The sequence below is a fragment of the Archocentrus centrarchus genome, chromosome 18 (genome assembly GCF_007364275.1).
Source record: "Archocentrus centrarchus isolate MPI-CPG fArcCen1 chromosome 18, fArcCen1, whole genome shotgun sequence".
NCBI lineage: Eukaryota > Metazoa > Chordata > Actinopteri > Cichliformes > Cichlidae > Archocentrus > Archocentrus centrarchus.
The window spans coordinates 6,707,631-6,727,927 of record NC_044363.1 but is presented as its reverse complement, the minus strand read 5'-3'; the positions used below and the strand labels follow the sequence as shown (position 1 = coordinate 6,727,927).

The 20,297-nt window shown below is 41.9% G+C and overlaps 1 protein-coding gene across 1 annotated transcript; it reads left to right on the top strand.

Moving 5' to 3' along the window:
* Positions 1-16,533: 16,533 nt before the first annotated feature.
* LOC115796626 (protein FAM111A-like) lies at positions 16,534-18,969 on the top strand. Its single transcript, XM_030752990.1, is given in 4 exon segments — positions 16,534-16,582; positions 16,671-16,736; positions 16,956-17,009; positions 17,224-18,969. A coding segment is annotated over 1 exon segment (1,635 nt). The 5' UTR covers positions 16,534-16,582; positions 16,671-16,736; positions 16,956-17,009; positions 17,224-17,334.
* Positions 18,970-20,297: the final 1,328 nt, after the last annotated feature.

Sequence of the window (20,297 nt, the reverse complement as noted above, 5' to 3'; positions counted from 1 at the left end):
TTGTTTAATTGTTTTTAATTATAAGCCCTTGCTCCAGCCTCTGACGGGGACGGTCACATTCTATCTCTCTCCCTGCCCTCCCCATCTCTCCTGCTTGCTGTGTGAGTGTCTCTCACACACTGTCCGAATAAGAATAAGATTAAGAGCAACATGGATCTGGCATACTGGGCCCTGAATACCACTGATCGAATTTTTTTCCACTATGAGATCGGGGCCAGGGGAGCCTGCGTGTCCGAGTGGAACAGATCCGGTTGGATACGTCATCGGTTCTTGGAGCTTGTGGACACCTGTGTGCGTCTCAGCTTGGAGGTCGAGGACGTGGAAGACGTCTACATCGGCTATTTGGTAGCGGTATCTCTTCTGTTTGGGCTCGGAGGATACCTGATTTACCGGGAAATTAAAAAAATCTGGGCAGCAGTTCGACATCTGCAGAGGCTGCCGACCCAGGTGGATGGGCTGTGCAGGCCGTACAAACTCAGACTCAAAGCCTGTTGGGACCTGAGCCGTAAAGAACGTGCTCGCAGGTGAGAGGGGTTCAATCTGGAGATAAGGTTCGGTTCTGCACGGTGAGGACGGTAACTAATGAATTTGGAATATTGGATTACTGAATGGTTCCCAGTGAGACTGAAGGCTGTTGGAAAAAACAAGCAGCCTGTTCCAAAACAACATCTGCATTATCAGGAATTCGGCTCCCTAGCCGGCCTTGGGCTGGCAATCATATCTCTCCAGGACAATGTGTGATGGTTGCTCTCCCCCTCAGCCCTCTCTGTGATTTGTGTAGCTGGATCTGGTGTACCAACTTCCATCATTATCAGCAAACTGTTTTGGCTAGGAGCTGGCATCTGGGCTCCACAATGCCCCCACCCTCTTGTCTCCGTCTGCATCCCCTCCTGACCCTGACCTTACCCACCATATCCTGGCTTTAAATGTGCAAATATGCTTTTGCTGAGGTGTTTTTTGGAACCTCATAAGGTGTTCATAATGAACACAGTATGAGATGATTTTTTTGAACCTACCTATCCCCGTGTATCTCTTTCTTCTGCTAAAGGTAGCGCCGGTAAAACGGCTGCATGACCTCAGACACCTGCCCCCCCCCAACGTTTGTGTTGTGTTTGTTTGGATGGGTGCTCTGTTAACTGCAATTTCCCCATTGTGGGACTAATAAAGGCATTCTTGATTATAATGCACTTTTAACTTCTACATCATAAAGTTTAAAAGTGTACCAGTAAATCTTTCTACTCTGCAGACCTATAGGGGTTGGACAATAAAACTGAAACACCTGTCATTTTAGTGTCGGAGGTTTCATGGCTAAATTGGACCAGCCTGGTGGCCAATCTTCATTAATTGCACCAGTAAGAGCAGAGTGTGAAGGTTAAATTAGCAGGGTAAGAGCACAGTTTTGCTCAAAATATTGCAATGGACACAACATTATGGGTGACATACTGTACTAGAGTTCAAAAGAGGACAAATTGTTGGTGCACGTCTTGCTGGCACATCTGTGACCAAGACAGCAAGTCTCTGTGATGTATCAAGAGCCACGGTATCCAGGGTAATGTCAGCATACCACCAAGAAGGACGAACCACATCCAACAGGATTAACTGTGGACGCAAGAAGAAGCTGTCTGAAAGGGATGTTCGGGTGCTAACCCGGATTGTATCCAAAAAACATAAAATCACGGCAGAATTAAATGTGCACCTCAACTCTCCTGTTTCCACCAAAACTGTCCATTGGGAGCTCCACAGGGTCAATATACACGGCCGGGCTGCTATTGTCGGGTTTTTTTGCGGCTCTCTCCCCCTGTTGCTCTTACCAGGCGGAGGGGAGACCAATGGGAGCAAATGCACCTTGAGAAAAGCTCCACACTTCACAGAAACTCACTGGAGATGAGCAGGTTTCGTTTCCAGGATTTATTGAAGCACAAAGTTAAACAAAGTTCGAGATAGCAAAAAGTTAAACAAAATGCAAGAAAGCAAAAAGCCTCCCGAGAGTGAGTGCCTTGGTGCTGTTGCAAGGTGGTAGAAAAGCAAAGAAATAAACGTCCAGAGTTTAACAGAGTATAAAAAACAGAAGCCCTCTCGGGAGTGAGAGCCTGCAGCCGCTGCAAACACGGGTGAGAGGAAGAGCAAAGAAGAGCGCGCCCTCCCAAGTTTGCCATGCCCTTTTATAGACCAACCTCACACCTCCTCCAGCTGTTATCAGGCGGAGGGGACATATTAAGATGCTCTTTAGGCAACAGTTCTATGAATTGTTCTCGGGGGGCTAGCAAGACACCCAACTTTCCCACGGAAGGAGTCCAGGTGCGCCTCTTCCCATCCCTTTCAGGACTCACTCCGGCTACTCGCCCTCCCCTCGGGAGAAGCTGGGTCAAGAGTGCACTGTGTAAAAGGTGAAGCTCCTCACAAAGGTGGGGGCTAGCATTACTCAATGGAAAAATCCCAGGTCGCGGCAGGCCTTTTCCACCTACCTATGCAGTGCTCCAGTGTGTGAGTGACAATATAGGTGACAAATAATATATAATGTGACCATTAATTAGAGTGTGTGATTAATATATATAACAATACATGATATAAAAATATTGATAGAAAATACTGATGTCATCAAGATAAAAATACACGACATTTCCCCCTTTGATGCCTGCTGGTATCAACACAAAGTATTTTTATCAAATCAAGAGTAAATATTTGTTTAAACAAGGTGAACATTGCAAAAACACTGCGTGAGCTGTTTTTTTTTTATATAAACATTTGCAAGCTTCAAACTAAATCTTCTCACTCACATGGTGTGCTCGTCAACTCTGGATGCTAGAATAAATCTCAATCCAGAACAAACAAACTGATCTTACCAACACAGCATCCTCAATTGCAGTGCACACCACACAGGTCAGAGGCACCTATACTTATGGGCACAAAAGATAAGGCACTCGAGATATAGTATATATGTGAAAACACAACAATAGCGGCAATAGCAAAGACAATTTCAGTGTTAGACAGACTTCATAACATTGTCAGCATCTTTTAGACGATCATTCAGTCCTCATGATGTTGTAGCATCTTCTTCAGGCTTCTGTGAGGACCACTTCCTCCATTCCACCTGTTCCCCCTTCGTTGCTCTAAGCAAATCGTTGATGATCTTCAATTTCAATTCTCAGCAGTGAGCTTCTGAATCTCACTGGTTTGCTCTCCATCGACGACCCTGGCCGTAGCCAACTTACTGGTGACAAAATCAGTGTCACTGTCGAGCTCTGCTGCTTCATCCGTTAGCTGACTTGTTTCACAGACTTGGTTGCTTGAAGATGCATTAAGCACTTCCTGAACTGGGGGACCTCTCAGATCCCCCTAGTTAGCGTTGTTCCCGGTGTGCCTCGTGCCACGGGTGTTAGGAGGCACTGGCTATCTGCTGTCATCAGAACTCCCACTGGCTGGGGAAGCAGCTCCCAGGAGTCACGTAGGTGATGTCATCATGTCGTGAAGGCCCCTCAAACGACTCGATTCCAGTCCAGGTGGCGTCCTCAGCCCACAACGCGTTCTTGTCGAGATGGTTCCTTCTGCTTCCAGAAGATCTAAGATCTGGGTCCGTGCTGGATACCTGCTCTGCTGAGTCTCCTCTCTCCTTTAGCCGTTCCACGACAGGGCGAGCCTTCGCTGGTCACGGATCTCAGCAAGATTTTCTCCAATACGAGGCCAGGCTCGGCAGCCTCTTGGCCGGGGGAGGCTGAATGGGACTGTCAGAACCTTATCTTCCATTCAGGTTTTGTTGTTACTGCTTATAGCATAAAACATAAGATTAATAATATCCATAACATGCAATGTTAGATCTTCTTGAAGTAAAGCACTCCCTTTTCTCCCTTTCTTCTTATTAAGTTGTTTTTATATTTACACTTCTCTTCATTTTTATGCTTTTATAATGGGTAACAGAAAGGATGGCATCTACAGTTGTTATCTTACCTGGGGAGTCCTTGCCATCACACGGTAGTGTATTTCATAAGGCAGAAGTCTATTTTGCATTGTCATGTACAATATTTCATGCAGTTACCCCTTGTAGTTAATCATTTTGGTTGCCATATAATCTTTTATCTTTCAAATTTAACATAGGTTAGAATAATACTTTGACCCAAAGCAAGCTTTGTTTGCTTTACAGATGGACTTCTAAAGCAGATAAGCATCCATTATATTTGTCGGATAGGAGTTTCTTCTGTTCATTTAGGACAGTATCTGTCATCTGTATCCCCAAACAATTATGGGGTTCCCCAGGGTTCTCTATTGGGGTTACACTCTCTTTTCTTTATATTTGCTTCCTTTGGGTTCCACTTTTGAAAGGCACATCATCGCCTCTCATTGTTTGGCAGATGAACTACAAATATACTTACCTTTATAATCTGACTGCTTCTGCTTCTATGCAGACACTAGTAAACTGTCTTAGGGATATGTACTCATGGCCTGGAGACAAACCCTCTTAAGTCGAATAAAAACAAAACAGAAATTATTTTATTTGGACCACCCCACCTTGGTTGGGTATGAGAGCGCTATTGACTGTTTAGCCTCCTATTATCACTCTGTTATGTTGAACCTTGGTGATTTTTGATGGTGTTTTAAAACTCAACAAACACACCAGCCCTGTTGTTAAGAGGAGCTTTTCCAATTAGTTAAAAATTAAGACCTTTTTCCCACAACATGACTTAGAGAGTAATTTATACTTTTGTTACTTCTTGTTTCAACCTAGTTATAATTCTTTATATGTTGGATGTGATCAGGTGTTACTTAGTTATTTAACTGAACTTTTGAAACCCTATATTCCTACCAAAGCCCTGCGGTCTACAAACCAAGTGCTCCTCAGTTTGCCTAAATCAAGGCTGAAAAGCAGAGGCAACAGAGCCTTTACAGTGGTGACATCTGATCTCTGGAGTGATTTACCCTTTCCCATAAGAGCAGCCCAAATTCTCAATCATTTAAAAAATTTAAAAATGTTATATTTGCTTACATACAGATTTATTTGAGTTTAGTACCCTTGGTTTTACTGTGCTAACACAGCTTTTTCTTTTTTCTTTTGATTGATTCTTAGTATATATTTATTTATTGTTGGTTTAGTGACTGATCAACAAAGCATGTTTTATATAAACTATACTGCACTTAGTTCACTTGAGATTGTTTTAATATGCTATAACATAAATTTTAAATTAACTTGATGCACCCAAGCATATTATCATATTTAGACAAGAAAGACCTCACTTTCTGCACTATGTTACCTATGTGGAGCGGTATTAATACTATTATTATTGCTAATGACATAGCAAATCATCAGCCTCACTTTCTAAATTCCTCCAACAATTATTCCCCCTTGAGGCTGATGAGTGCTTGACCATAACTTCCTACCTCGGCTCCACTGTCTGTTCTCCAGCTTCATGTTGACCCCCTCTGTATTCAGATTACTTATGTCCAGTGAAGTGTCACCCTTTAGTTCTCCTCCTCCTGGAAAGACAAAGTTAGCTCTGACCAGGCTATTCCCTCGATCACACCTTTGACATCTCCTGGCCATTTGATTTTAAAATAATGGCCACTGTACTGGGAAGCTGTAAAGCATCAATTAACTGCAACACAGCCTCTCCATATACTAGAGGATTGTCTTCAGCTCTGTGAAATCCTCTCTATTTCTAAATATTAGCATTAGCATGACAAACCTCATTAACCTAGGCTGAATCAATGTACAAATTAAGTCTTACCTGTAGCCAGTGTACAAGCTGCTGTTAAAGCTTTTTGATCTGAGATCAGCGATGAACTCAGCAGATCAACCTTCTGAGCTTCTAGAGCAGAAAAACTTACACCTGCAAAATTAAGTTAAACAACTGTGCAGCCCACATTACAGCCACACTCATCCCTAAAGCAAGAACCATCCAAAGGCAGTGTTAAATTATCGGTAATAAATTCATTATGCACATTAATTTTCTCAGCTCCTGAATTTGTCAGTCTGTGGCACAATCATGAGGAGTTCATTTTGGAAACAGGGTTAACATTATTACATCTTTAATAGTTCAGGGGCAGATAACCTTACCTCCTACCCCGTAGTTTTATTTGAGTGATGACAAACCTCGGGCAAAAAAACAAAACACACAATAGATGTGGCATACAAAGAGTTACAGGATGACCTGGAGTTAAAATCCTAGTTTCTGAAAAACAAAGTCTGCTGCCATCAAACCTTGATAGCAAGGTGAGAAGCCAGCTTTCATGTTATCCAATTTTATATTGTAATAAGGCAGGAACCGCTTAACCTACTGGGATCCTGTGTAAGGGCAGCTATTACCTAGCCCCTGCTATTAGCCACATATAAATGGAAAGGTTTCGAGTAATCTGATTACCCAATGCCAGGTCAGATTGCGTGTCCTGCTTCAGTGCATCAGATGTTGCTTCAGCTCCCACCGACCACTGCAGCTAGGGATCAGAGTTAGTTTGTCCTGCTGCTTTATTGAAGCAGCAGAGATGCAGTTTTAAACACATAGTCACAAATCCACCGTCTGCTGAATCCTGTCATTCCCAAACATGTCAACATTCACCAACCGTTTGCGGTTGTCAGGTTTTAATCATAGTTTCCAATTGAGAGAGAACAATTAGCGTCCTCTGTCCACTAAACTGTCTTCCTAGATATTCAATGGTTTGTTAACAGAATTGCAGGAATTCTTCTCATTTTGTTCTTTTAGAGGACGACAAATCCGCTGCATGCTGTGAGACAGTACTGAGAATAATCAGATACTTCAAATCTTACACTAAAATTTGGTTGAAGATGTTAGGGCTGTTAATCACAATTATCATAGAATGTACTAAGTACTAAACATAAATACCACTTAATATCTGGTGCACTGTTAGAAAGCAAAGATATGGATCAGGAACCACAGGTGTATCAGAATCTGTAATTGCATCAGTATGTAACTGTCTGAATTTTGGTTTTAGTGTATGAGCCTTAAAAGCACTCCAGCCTTCAATAGCTCATCACTATTAAGCCTGATAGCTTCAATGGCATGTGACTTAAATGAACATTGCCTAATTTATTAAGGTAATTTGACCCCAGGTTTCAGCTCAACTGTATCAGACTGGACAAATTTGAGCCTTCCCTCATTTCAAGGATTCAAGGATGTTTATTTGCCATCTGTGCATGGACCAAGGTCCAGACACATTGGAATGTTTGTGCAGGGCTCTCTCGTAGTCAGCCAAGTATACTGCGTTGTTTCGCTCAGTTGAGATGGAACCTGTTTCAACAACCACCTATGTTCAAATGATAATTGAATTTGATCTACACATGTTTATCCAATAAACTATTCATTCACACTTCAATCATACTTGGTGGTGGTAAGTGTTTTGTCCTTAGAAATGTGATGCATTTATTGTGTAGTTAGATTCCCTCTAAAATAAGCTTTGTCTTGTTAAACATCAGTGCAGTACATGAGAGTATGTCCACGAGCAATCAGCAAAGAGATGTGGCCCAGCATTTGACACTTGTTACCAGTTTTTCAGTCCATCAGGTGCAGCAGCCACACCCTGTGGAGCAAAGTAGATGTAGTCACCAGTAAAAATGAAAAATGTTGTTTTATTGATCAGTTCATCAAAGCACAGTCCATAGTCTTTGGACTCCAGTTTCTCATCAAACAGTAAATGTAGAGTAATCCGGGTTCCTCAGCTCCTCAGTCTCCTCCTTTGCATTCGTACCCAGAGCTCCCACATTTCATCCATCGTTCATTTAACATGGAGTCTTCAGTCACTGGCTGCAACCAAACCACCTCAGGTTGAACCCAGACAGTCTCTGTGTCTGTTGGCACATCATCACTCTGTGTGCTTCCTCAGTTGACAGTTTGCATACAGTTCATCACTGTTGCACATGATTTTGCTTCTAAAGAACACAGAATGTCTTTTCTCATAAGACTTATTGAAATGTCAGCTTACTTGACAAATTAAAGGATACGTCAGGCTGCTCCTTTTCCTCTTCTGGCCTTTCTGGACCTCCTTATGGCCAACAGGCTGTTGGTCTAGCCCAAGAGGTCATGTGGCAGTCTCTCTGGAGGTGACCTGTGAAGTTACCTCTAAGCAGGTGTGTCTCTGTTGAGTAGGCTGAGTGAGTCCAAGCAGCGGTCCTGGCTGTGACAGTTCTCTCCTTCCTCCACGCCAGGTCACTCTGCCTCTCATCTGCTTCTAGTTTCTCCCTCTCAGGTGTACAAGTCCAGATTGTCACCTTGATTAACATGCATGTGTACAACAGGCACAGCAGATTCAGTTAGAGTGTTAAGAACAGTTGGTGCGGGGAATCCACCCGTTACCTGTGTAGTGCTGACAGCAGGAGGAGCAGGCTGGGTGAGCGAGAAGAAGCTGCAAGACTCTGAGCAGTGTTAGCAGTCAGCACTGCAGCCTGAGCCTCAGTGTGCAGTTATCAGAGGTGTTTAGCCTTCTCCTTCCTGTGATTGGTCAGCTCTCAGTCTCTCCTCCGTTGGAATGTACGCAGCCCTTTTGTTGGACTCTCTTCCTCTGTCAGGATTTCTCCTATCTTAGAAGAGCTCTGCCATCAGGATACTGCTGCCTGAAAAACTCCACTATACAGTGTGTTGCATCTCCAGTTTCACATCATCAGGCAGGTTAGTCTGGAATACTCTGCTCAGCTCACTGGGATGTCTCCCAAAGAGCTTAAATGTCTCAAAGTGCAGAGCAGCTCCTGCAGCATTTTCTCCAAAGGAAATGATGACTTACTTGGTTTTTGTGATGTTGAAAACAGTCCATCAGCCAGTCTCACCATGCCCATAAGCATCCATGGCTCATGGGTAGACACACCTCACCCCCCTCACGGTGGAGCACATAGACACATTGCGCTCCTCCTCCTCCCATTCAGGAGGTAAGAGTTCTTGTGTGTCTGGACGTCACTTCGCTGGCTGTCCGTCTGGTGTATTATCTTCCAGCCTCTGCTCCTGCCTCCCTCTTGCTCCTGCCTCCTTTGCAGGAAGGCCATCCTCTTCCTTGTCCAGCTGTTGTTATTGTTGTTGTTTAGGAAGGTTGCTGTGGAGACCTGCAGCGTTATCTGTAAATCATCTCTGGACACAATGTTAGTAGAAGAGAATAGATTGCATTCTGCTCATGTACTCTGCTCTTTATCTTCATGGTTTTTTGTTTAAAGGTCCACTTCTTGTGTGATGTCACTCACTGCAGTTTGCTCAGAGGACATGCTTCTCAAAAATGATCTTCAAGCACTTAAAGAATAAAGTGGAGGCATTTTCTGCCTCAATGGGGCAGAGAAAGACACTTCAGGAATTTTCCTTTTTTTTTTTTCGTTTCACCTCCACTTCATTACATCATTTCTGTTTACCATAAATTTTGCTTTAATCTATTTCCCCTCTATCATAACCCCAAAACCACTTTCTATCAGTAAACACATTCTCATCTATGCGTCACTCAGCAACATGCCATGTTGAAAGATACCAGGTGAAAGTCAGAGATGGAAGTCCATCATTGTCATTGTGCATACACCACACTCCTGGTTGGAGGTGGATATTACCGTTTTATTACCGTGTGCATGGGGCTGTGGATCACCCCCCTGTTTTAGAGGATCTCCATGGGTTCCTGCTCCACACTCGCTCTCTGAGAATAACACAGTGTCCACTGTGAAACAATAGCTGTCTCTCTGGCTATAATTTTTACTCAAAGAGTAATCTCTCAGCACCATCAAATCTATTTAATTCATTTGTTATTTATTTTAAATGTGTTTATTTAATAATTTGGTAAACTTACAGATTTACTTCTATAACTATGTTTGGAACCAGGCAGATATACAGCAGAGAGGTCATTACAACTCAATTTACCCCCTTCTTCTAAACCCTCCGGTATTCAAAGAATGTGCTGAGGTGAAGACATCATCTGCACTGAGAACACAAACAAATATCCAAACAATATTTCCCGAGGACCAACTTACAGATTTTTCTTTTTCTAGGAACTCCTTTTGACTTCATCTTGAATTATGTTTTAAATTAGGGTTCTTGTGAGGTGTCAAAGCTTCAGGTTGATCAGCTGGGTGTCCTGCAGTCTCTCAGACCTGTTACACAGAAGTGTTTCTAATAATCAGATTATATTTTTTTTCTAAAATTCCTTTATCTCCTCAGAGGCTCAGCTGTTATTTCATCCTCTCTAATCTATTCTCACCACTCCTTTACCTCACTCACACCTACTACATTTATATTTTCACTTCAATCTATTTATTTTAGGCTCAGTTTGTGTCCAAGCTATATTATTATCATCACTATTTTGTTATTATTTATTATTCATACTATTGTTGTTATTATAGCTATTTTATTTAATTCTCTCTTAATTTTCTCTTCTTTCCTTTTCTCCCAAATATTTTAACGTTTATTTCCCCTTATTCTTCCAAGTTTAGGATTCATTCTTACCCATTCTCTTAGGCTTTTTATTTTTGTTCGACTCTTTTTCTAGTTAATGTTACTTATATTATTAGTTTTAATCAATCCAATTATTCTATCAGAGGTTTTAAATGGGTTTTAAATGGGTTATTCTTTTATTCAAATGTATTTAAACTGTTCCTGTTTTCCCCTTTTGGTCTCTAATTTAACACTTCTAACCCCTCCAGATTATCTACTTTTAAACTTTTTACACTCTTCAATATTAACTCTAAACCTCAATGATTAATTTTCCTAGTTTGCACTTGTTTCTCACAATTTTATGCAAACTTTTCATTCACCAATTGTATAGAAAAGCAGACAAGCTCTGCTTTTAATATACACACCAACAGATGTATGCTGCTGCAGGCTGAGGCCTTGCAGCCCGCAGCAGGACCACCTTCACAGATCACTCCTCCACTACACTGACCACCAGTTCATGAACACATTTATTAATTTATTTGATCTACACTCCGATTATTTCTCAGTTATTTTATTGTTACCATTACATCATATTATCTGTTATTCTACTACAGCTGTTAGATATTTTATTTACTTTCCCACTGTCTTCTAGTTTTCCCCAAGTATTTCCTCCCTTATTTTTACCAATTTCTCCCAATTGTGTCACTTGTTCTCACTGACCTATTTTAAACTTCTAATTCTAATCTACTTCTTTTCAACTTTTCTTTTGACCAACATCAAATTTAACATTGTTTGAATGACTTACTGGCTCCGTCAGGAGCTTTGTTTTGTTCACAGGACTATTTTTATTTGAGCTCCTCCCGATAATCTTTAACCTATTACTGGTTATAAAGTTACTATTAACCCCAATTCATAAATTCCTTATTCACATATACACAACTTTTTTTTTCTTTTAGAGCAGAGAGAGAGAACTGCCCAGTGACAGCTCTCTCTCTCTCTCTCTCCCAAACTCCCTTCCTGCTCACACACACACACATCCGAGGCTCTCCCACACACACACACACATCCAGGCGGGTAGACACACACACACACAGGTCTGCAGCCAAGGCCTTTGCAGCTTGCAGCAGCCTCTCTCCTCCTTCTCCCACAGCGGGTTATATTCTTGAAGCACAATTTACAGCAATAACAAGGATAAATGAGTTATACTTTTCAAAAGCAGAATATACAGCAGGGAATAACTACAAGCCCAGGCAATATGTACAAAATATTACTTAAACACAACTTAACCAAGTGGCACCACTCATCCAGTGCCTGACGTCATAATCACCAGCCGAGTCTCGATGCCTTATTATCAAAGGTTTCCCCCTTCAGAGAGCTACCCCTAAGAGCTTATCTCGATCCGCCCCTGGTTGTCGACCCCGACCGTGGAACCCCCGCTCGTCAGAGCCCGAACCTTTAGCGGATTCTGAAGAATCGTGCGGTAACCGCCGTGCGACTTTTTGCTAGCTTCCTTTTTTTTTTCATACAGTGAATCCTCCAGGCCGAATCTTCAGTGCATTGTTACCGCAAAGGTCTCAAAATATTAATCATGGGACCCCCAATAGCTTACTTCCGATACACGACCTGGGCAATATCTCTCGGGCAGATAGCGGCCTGAGCTCGTCCGGCCCAAGATAAAGGGTTGGACCGGATAATTCTCAGCGGTAAATCTCCGCGAGGACCTATCACTTTATTCTCTTCAGCGCTACTCAATAAATACCACACAGAACAGATACGACAAGACGAACAGACAAGACAAACACCATTCACAGCTGCGATCTCACTCACAACACGCATTCAGAGTTCAGCCATGCAATAAAAACCCCAGACACAACGCCTGCTCAATCCAGGAGTCTCCTTTAATCCAGATTAGACCATTTTAACTCAAAATAGCCGACCACAAAACCCTTAAATTTTACAAATTCTTTATCCAGAGCAAGACAGCTGTTTTATTTTGAAAGTGTAACCAGGAACTTGGGCGGAAGTCTCAGTCACCCGGACAACACCAATGTGGCAGAAAACTGCTTTACTTACTTTTGCGCGCTTTTGGTGTTCTCCGTGGCGACGTGAGGCTCCGTCCAAACCCTAGGTACCTCTCCAGCTGTTCTTATCTCGGAGTCCTGCCGCGGTCGCCAAGATGTCGGGTTTTTTTGCGGCTCTCTCCCCCTGTTGCTCTTACCAGGCGGAGGGGAGACCAATGGGAGCAAATGCACCTTGAGAAAAGCTCCACACTTCACAGAAACTCACTGGAGATGAGCAGGTTTCATTTCCAGGATTTATTGAAGCACAAAGTTAAACAAAGTTCGAGATAGCAAAAAGTTAAACAAAATGCAAGAAAGCAAAAAGCCTCCCGAGAGTGAGTGCCTTGGTGCTGTTGCAAGGTGGTAGAAAAGCAAAGAAATAAACGTCCAGAGTTTAACAGAATATAAAAAACAGAAGCCCTCTCGGGAGTGAGAGCCTGCAGCCGCTGCAAACACGGGTGAGAGGAAGAGCAAAGAAGAGCGCGCCCTCCCAAGTTTGCCATGCCCTTTTATAGACCAACCTCACACCTCCTCCAGCTGTTATCAGGCGGAGGGGACATATTAAGATGCTCTTTAGGCAACAGTTCTATGAATTGTTCTCGGGGGGCTAGCAAGACACCCAACTTTCCCACGGAAGGAGTCCAGGTGCGCCTCTTCCCCTCCCTTTCAGGACTCACTCCGGCTACTCGCCCTCCCCTCGGGAGAAGCTGGGTCAAGAGTGCACTGTGTAAAAGGTGAAGCTCCTCACAAAGGTGGGGGCTAGCATTACTCAATGGAAAAATCCCAGGTCGCGGCAGGCCTTTTCCACCTACCTATGCAGTGCTCCAGTGTGTGAGTGACAATATAGGTGACAAATAATATATAATGTGACCATTAATTAGAGTGTGTGATTAATATATATAACAATACATGATATAAAAATATTGATAGAAAATACTGATGTCATCAAGATAAAAATACACGACACTATAGCCAAACCTTTGGTCACTTGTGCCAATGCCAAACGTCAGTTTCAATGGTGCAAGGAGCACAAATCTTGGGCTGTGGACAATGTGAAACGTGTATTGTTCTCTGATGAGTCCACCTTTACTGTTTTCCCCACATCCGGGAGAGTTACGGTGTGGAGAAGCCCCAAAGAAGCGTACCACCCAGACTGTTGCATTCCCAGAGTGAAGCATGGGGGTGGATCAGTGATGGTTTGGGCTGCCATATCATGGCATTCCCTTGGCCCAATACTTGTGCTAGATGGGCGCGTCACTGCCAAGGACTACCGAACCATTCTGGAGGACCATGTGCATCCAATGGTTCAAACATTGTATCCTGAAGGCGGTGCCGTGTATCAGGATGACAATGCACCAATACACACAGCAAGACTGGTGAAAGATTGGTTTGATGAACATGAAAGTGAAGTTGAACATTTCCCATGGCCTGCACAGTCACCAGATCTAAATATTATTGAGCCACTTTGGGGTGTTTTGGAGCAGCGTGTCAGGAAACGTTTTCCTCCACCAGCATCACGTCGTGACCTGGCCACTGTCCTGCAAGAAGAATGGATTAAAATCCCTCTGACCACTGTGCAGGACTTGTATATGTCATTCCCAAGATGAATTGACGCTGTATTGGCCGCAAAAGGAGGCCCTACACCATACTAATAAATTATTGTGGTCTAAAACCAGGTGTTTCAGTTTCATTGTCCAACCCCTGTAGAGCAGAGATTTGCAGTTGGAGAAGTCCTAATTTTTGAGTGTTTCTTGTAGTAATCATAAAATTAAACTCACGTTGTTTAATGAAAAGTACAGGAGGCGCTCAATTAATCTCCAATTGCATTTATTTTCCCATCAAAAGAATGAAGTCAAAATACGAAGCTCCGGCCCCAACCTTTCTCTGCGTGGTGCAGAACACAAACTACTCCCGCTAGTAGTTTCAGTGTTGAGCACTGGTGTTAAAGGAGAGGCAACATGGAGAAACTGAAGCGGCAGAAAGGGGGTGCGGAGAAGTTACGTGCGAAGAAATTGAAGAGTGTCGCTGTAGATGCTACAAAATGTGTAAAGATCACAGACATGTTTGCTGCTGTAGCCTCCACGTCCTCTGTAAAAGTAATGCTCCAGCAACAGCAGCTGTAGGCAGAGCCGGTCAGAGGCATAGGCGACATTTGCGGCCGCATAGGGCCCCCTGACCACCAGGGGCCCCCAAGCTCGCCCACATTTGTCATGAAACATTTTTGGTTTGTTTTAATTTTTTACAAATGCCAATTTCCTAAAAGAAAGAAGAGACTATTCTAACTGTCCAGATTTGTACACTTGTAACAACACTAATTTAATGAGTAGGCTACACTCTTAATATTTCTATCTCAGACTGATGTTAAAAAGCTAATTCATGCATCTCTTACTTCTAGGATGGACTATTGTAATTTATTATTATCAGGCTGTCTTGAAAGCTCCCTGAAAAGCCTTCAGCTGATCCAAAATGCTGCAGCTAGAGTACTGACAGACACTAGAAAGAGAGAGCAGATTTCTCCCATATTGGCTTCTTTTCATTGGCTCATAGTCCCATATCACCCCAATAGGGCCCTTTCCTCTCAGACTGCTGGCTTACTTGTGGTTCCTAGAATACTTAAGAGTAGAATGGGAGGCAGAGCCTTCAGCTTTCAGGCCCCTCTTCTGTGGAACCAGCTTCTAGTTTGGATTCAGAAGACAGACACCCTCTCTATTTTTAAGATTAGGATGAACGATGGGTTTTCTCTGTAATTATTGTGGGGTCTTTACCTTACACTATAAAGTGCCTTGAGATGTCTGTTTGTTGTGAGTTGGCACTGTATAAATAAAATGTAATTGAATTGAAAAGGCTGAAACTGTAATATATCCTAAAAAAAAAAAAAAGCATTAATAACAATTAAGTTCAGGGGACAATGAAGTGGTATGAAGGGGGCCCCAAATCAAATATTGCTTAGGTCCCCTCCAAGGCTTGGGCAGACTCTGCTGTAGGTGAAGACAGCAGCAGTGTGATGAGCAATTGTGATTGATTAATATCAATATTTATTTACATTTGCAGATTAAGGTGCCATGGCTGCCAGATTTGGGGAAATCTGACAGCCATGGCACCTTAATCTGATAAAATATCAAACGGTCAAGGCCGAGAAGTGTTGGATGAGCAGCAAGTGTTCATTTTAGGCTGCATCATAGCATTTTAGATATTTAGGTTAAAGATGTGTTGAAAGGCTGCACAGTAGTTTGAATTTGTAGCCTCTGTGCTGGTTGAACATGTTTTAAAAAGCCCTCAAGCAGGTGAAATAACATATTTTAAAAAACTAAATGATACGTCAAAGCTTTGCAATTTAAGCATTACTAAAGTAAGTTAAAAAAAAAAGTATAAAAGTATTATTAGCAAAAGGTATGCCCACACTGAATAAGAGTAAAACAGTGTCAAATGCTTCTAAGACACAGTTGCGGGCCGGTCTAAGCCAAAAATGCCAGGGCCGATTTTTTTGTCCCAGTCCAGCCCCGTTTTGAATAAAAGACTTAAAATTAAACCACAAAAAAGAGCAAAAGTTCGTTCTCCGTTTAACCAGCTGCTTTTACACAGCTGTGCTTCACACTCAGGTTTGCTAGGCGACATGTGCTACGCAGAGGTGAGGGCAGGTGACGCTGATGTGAAGGCTAGCCGCTCACTTCCTCCCTTTGCGGTCTTCGTGGGCTGCGAGGTCTACGTGGGCCGGGTCCTTCGCAGGATGCGGCCCCTGAATTGTTGACATCGTGCGTCGATATAATCTGTATGCCTGGAACTCGTGCAACGTTCCACGGTGCAAAGTGCGATTAAAATGCGTTAAAAATTTTAATCCGTTTTTTTCCCCGTAATTAATTAATCGAAATTAACGCGTTAAAGTCCCAGCCCTAATATTAACTCATCTCTGCATTTATCACACAGATTCACAAACAAATATCCTGAACGTGGGTTTGTGTTTGACGCCGCGTTGAAGGCCTGACACAGACACACAGAGTCATCAGAGAGAGTTTCCCTGCCACGAGCTAAAGTGAGTCAACCAGGATCTCTGTAAAAAGAAGCTGATCAATCAATGTATCAAACACATTTCACACTCTGACTTTATGTTTCTGATGTCATGAGACGATGGCTCCCAAAAAACGCCAGAAGACAACTGAAGACATCCGATCCTTTTCTGAAAATAAAACTGTAAGTAAGATCTTGGCTAATAATGCTGCCGTGTTCATGCATCATCATTTGTCATGTGTCCGGTTTCATTTGTGCATCTTTCTATCAGGACAGTCCTGCTGGCGACAGCAGCAGCAGCGGGAGCTCACAGCCAGGGGGCGCTACAGCCTCTCAGGTGAGGTCTTAGTGTGAAATGACCTGATTGAAAATTTTATGCAACTTTAAGTTTTTTAGGTTTTTGATGTAGTCCAGTACGACACATGCTTTGCCTTCTATAATAAATATATACTTTTCCCTTCCTGACATTATCATGTAACTGCTCAATGGAGTTATCCAATAACTGCAGTGGTTACAACATTAAACTGTAAATGTAAACAGTTTTCTTATTTTGCAGACTGCTACACCTGAGCCAGTGAGAGTGAAGAAAGAGAGTGATGAAGACTATAAGGTGCATATTCCTTTATGCAAGGGTGCAGTAATTACACCCTGCAGAGCAGAGTGTGGTGTATCATTCTGAATATACTGGTAGGGACATAACAGCCATCATTGCATGTTGGTAGAACATGTCCCTACTTAATTCTATGTCCATGCCTTTATGTATGAAATACATTTTATTTATAGTGCAACAAAAGCATAAAACTTGATTCTCTGATTTCTTGCAGGACCCACATGAACATCAGTTCACAGTGGAGTTCAGTTCAGGTGACAAATACACCATTAACTGTGATAAGCCTTGCACAGTGCTGGAGGCCATAAAAACCTTAAAAATATATATGAAGATGATTAAGGGTCCAGATGAGAACGTCATCATTCAGATGGGTGCAGGAGATAATGAATCAGTCGTTGCAACACATTTTCCTTGTTCTTGTATTGGCGATCGTGAGGTTCTGACCATATCATGTAAATCAGAAAAAGTAGAAGAGGCCCAGGTCCAAGACTCCAAAATGGTACATCCCAAAGATTTCTATTCAGTCTTTTACATTGACACAAAGGGAGGGCTAAATGCCAAAAAGAAGAAGCTTGTTAAAAACGGGAATTTAAAACACTTCAAATATCTCTGTGTATATGGAGAGAAGGGGATAACTGTGAAGGAGGCTCTGACGAGAGACGGTCGCTTCATCGATAGCCTCGGCTACTTCGAGCTGATCAACATCAATGACAAATGTAAGACTGAGTGCACAGACAGGATTGATAATCTCAATGATAAGAAATTCAAAATATGTCTTCCAAGGCAATATAATAATTTCACAAAAGATGTAAATCATCAGGCTGAACATGGGCAGCAGAAACAGCAAAAACCTGAACATGCATCAAATAATTTACAGCACAAGAAAGAAACCAAATCAGTCTTAGATGAAGCACAGCAGAGGGGAATCAGTGTGAAACAAGCAGTCAAAGAAACAGGCAGCAGCATTGACCCTAAGGAGGTTTATAAGCTGCTGTGTGAGCAGTTTCCACGTCTCAAACAATGGATGGAGAGCAGATTCCCTGATCATTCTTTCCAGAAATCACTGAACCTGAGGAAGGAGAACTTTGGAAAGATCCAGCAGTCTTTTAGTGAAGTTCACAGAGTCAGGGAGCTGCTCCAGCTGGCCGAGTCAGTTTGTCTGTTGCAGGTACACATATCTGACTCTTCTGCAGAGCAGGGCACAGGCTTTGTGCTATTTGATAAATTTGTCTTAACCAGTGCCCATTTATTTAAACACTGGATGGACCCAAAATTACCTAATTGGTGTGAATTAGTAAACATCACTGCTGTCTTTAACTTTGAAACACAGGAATCAGAGAAGATGATGGTAAAAGCCAAGGTGTTTGTTGGTAACAATGAGTTAGATTACGCTATACTTAAGCTGGAAACAGAGAAGGTTCCTCCAGGGCTCCTCAAGAGATTTGGGCCTCTACCTTCAGATGGTGAGGCCTGTATTGTTGGACACCCAGCAGGGGGGGTGAAAAAACTAGATCCTACCTGTATCATCGAGAAAGAGAAACGAGAGGAGGCTGTTAATAAAAATTTAGAGAACTACAGAGATGATTTCATTGCAATCTATGAACTCGATCAGGCAATCAAAAATGACCCATATGAAAATATCCGTGTGAATTACAACACTTTAATGTATCACGGCGCTTCTGGCTCTCCAGTTTTCGATGCTCATGGGCGAGTGTTTGGTTTGCACACTGGTGGATTTTTCTATGGGTTTCCAAAGGCTGATGAGAGTGTGATTGAGTACGCTTTTCCTCTGCTCACAATATTTGAAAATTGTGTCGGTAATCTGAAGAAACGTGGGGATGAGAAGCTGCTGGAAAGAGTTGAGGAGGAAGCAAAAGGAAACCGATAATTAGAAAACATTATTGCGTCTGTTATGGGGCCAAAACAAAGCAGACCTGAGGAGTCAGTGGAGCTTAGTTAGGTAGTTAGATCAGAAGATGCTCCAGCATCTCTAGATGCAGAGACAGAATGATCTCAGGAGTTAGGAATTGTTCCCCAAACTCTGCCTTCTGTTTAGTGCAGATCAGAGTTTTTATAGTTTTAGATTTTTTTTTTTCCATTGGTTTGAATTGTTTTCATTTTTAATTTTAATTTTTGACTCAGTTTATTTTCCAGTGTGGGGTTTGTGTGTTTCACTTTAGTTTGTATTGTTTGAAAACATTCAGTTTTTATTAGTTGTCTTAGTTGTTTCACACCTAGTATCAGTTTTGAATTGTTTTCATTGACAACTGTAATACTTTGTAGGACAATAATGAACTTTGTAATCACAACAAATTTTAACATCAAACTTCCTGATTGTGCCTTAAAGTGTGTTTTTGATGAGCAGTGAACTGTTTTTAAAAGAGAATGTATATAAATATATATATTGTAAAAATAAATAAGTATATACATATGATAATGAAGATGTGAGTATTGCACTAGTGAATGAATATTGTACATTACACGATATAGGAGTGATAGATATTGTTCAGTATGAATAATATAATATTGCACAGAGATGTGTGTTGTATACATATCAAACACACAAATAATAAATATATAGATTATAGATTCAGTGTGATTCCATGTTTGAATGCAGATGCATCCATTTGCATGCATTATTTTTGTTCAGCTGGATATTCAGTTATGTGTAATCCACATCTGGACTTGTCTAATAGTTTACCATTTGTAAACATGTGGATACTTTACAATATGACTACATTACTTTATTTCATTAATGAATGTGCCTTTATATCTTTAACCTTCTGTTCCATTTCCTCTGTTATTATTTCCTGTTTTTTTATGTTAAACACTGTTTTATCTGCAAAGTGCAGCAAACTTGTTCTTAATCTCTTTGCCTGGTTAAATAAAGGTTTAAATTAAAAAACTAGCAGTCACTGAAGGTGCACTAGTGTTGCTCTAAGAGGGGTGCGGTTGGTGTTTTTACTGAAGCCAGTACCAAGAACTGGGTTTACGTCAGGTCAAGAAAAACGTTTTTTTTTTTTTTTCTCTACACCAACACTTTCCAGAAATCTCCCAAACACAGAAACAAGGACTTTGCTGTCACGTGTGACTGGAAAACTTTATCTGGATGATCTTTCTGTCTGTAACTTTGTCCAGTGCTAAATTGAAAGTAAGTTGTAAAGCCTATTTCATCATTCCCTGCTGTGCCTAACAATAGTAAAGTTTGTTTTTGTTTGAGGCGCTCGTTGAAACAAACACACACCCTTCAAGATCCTCTCTTTATATGACAGTTATTGTGGTGGTCAT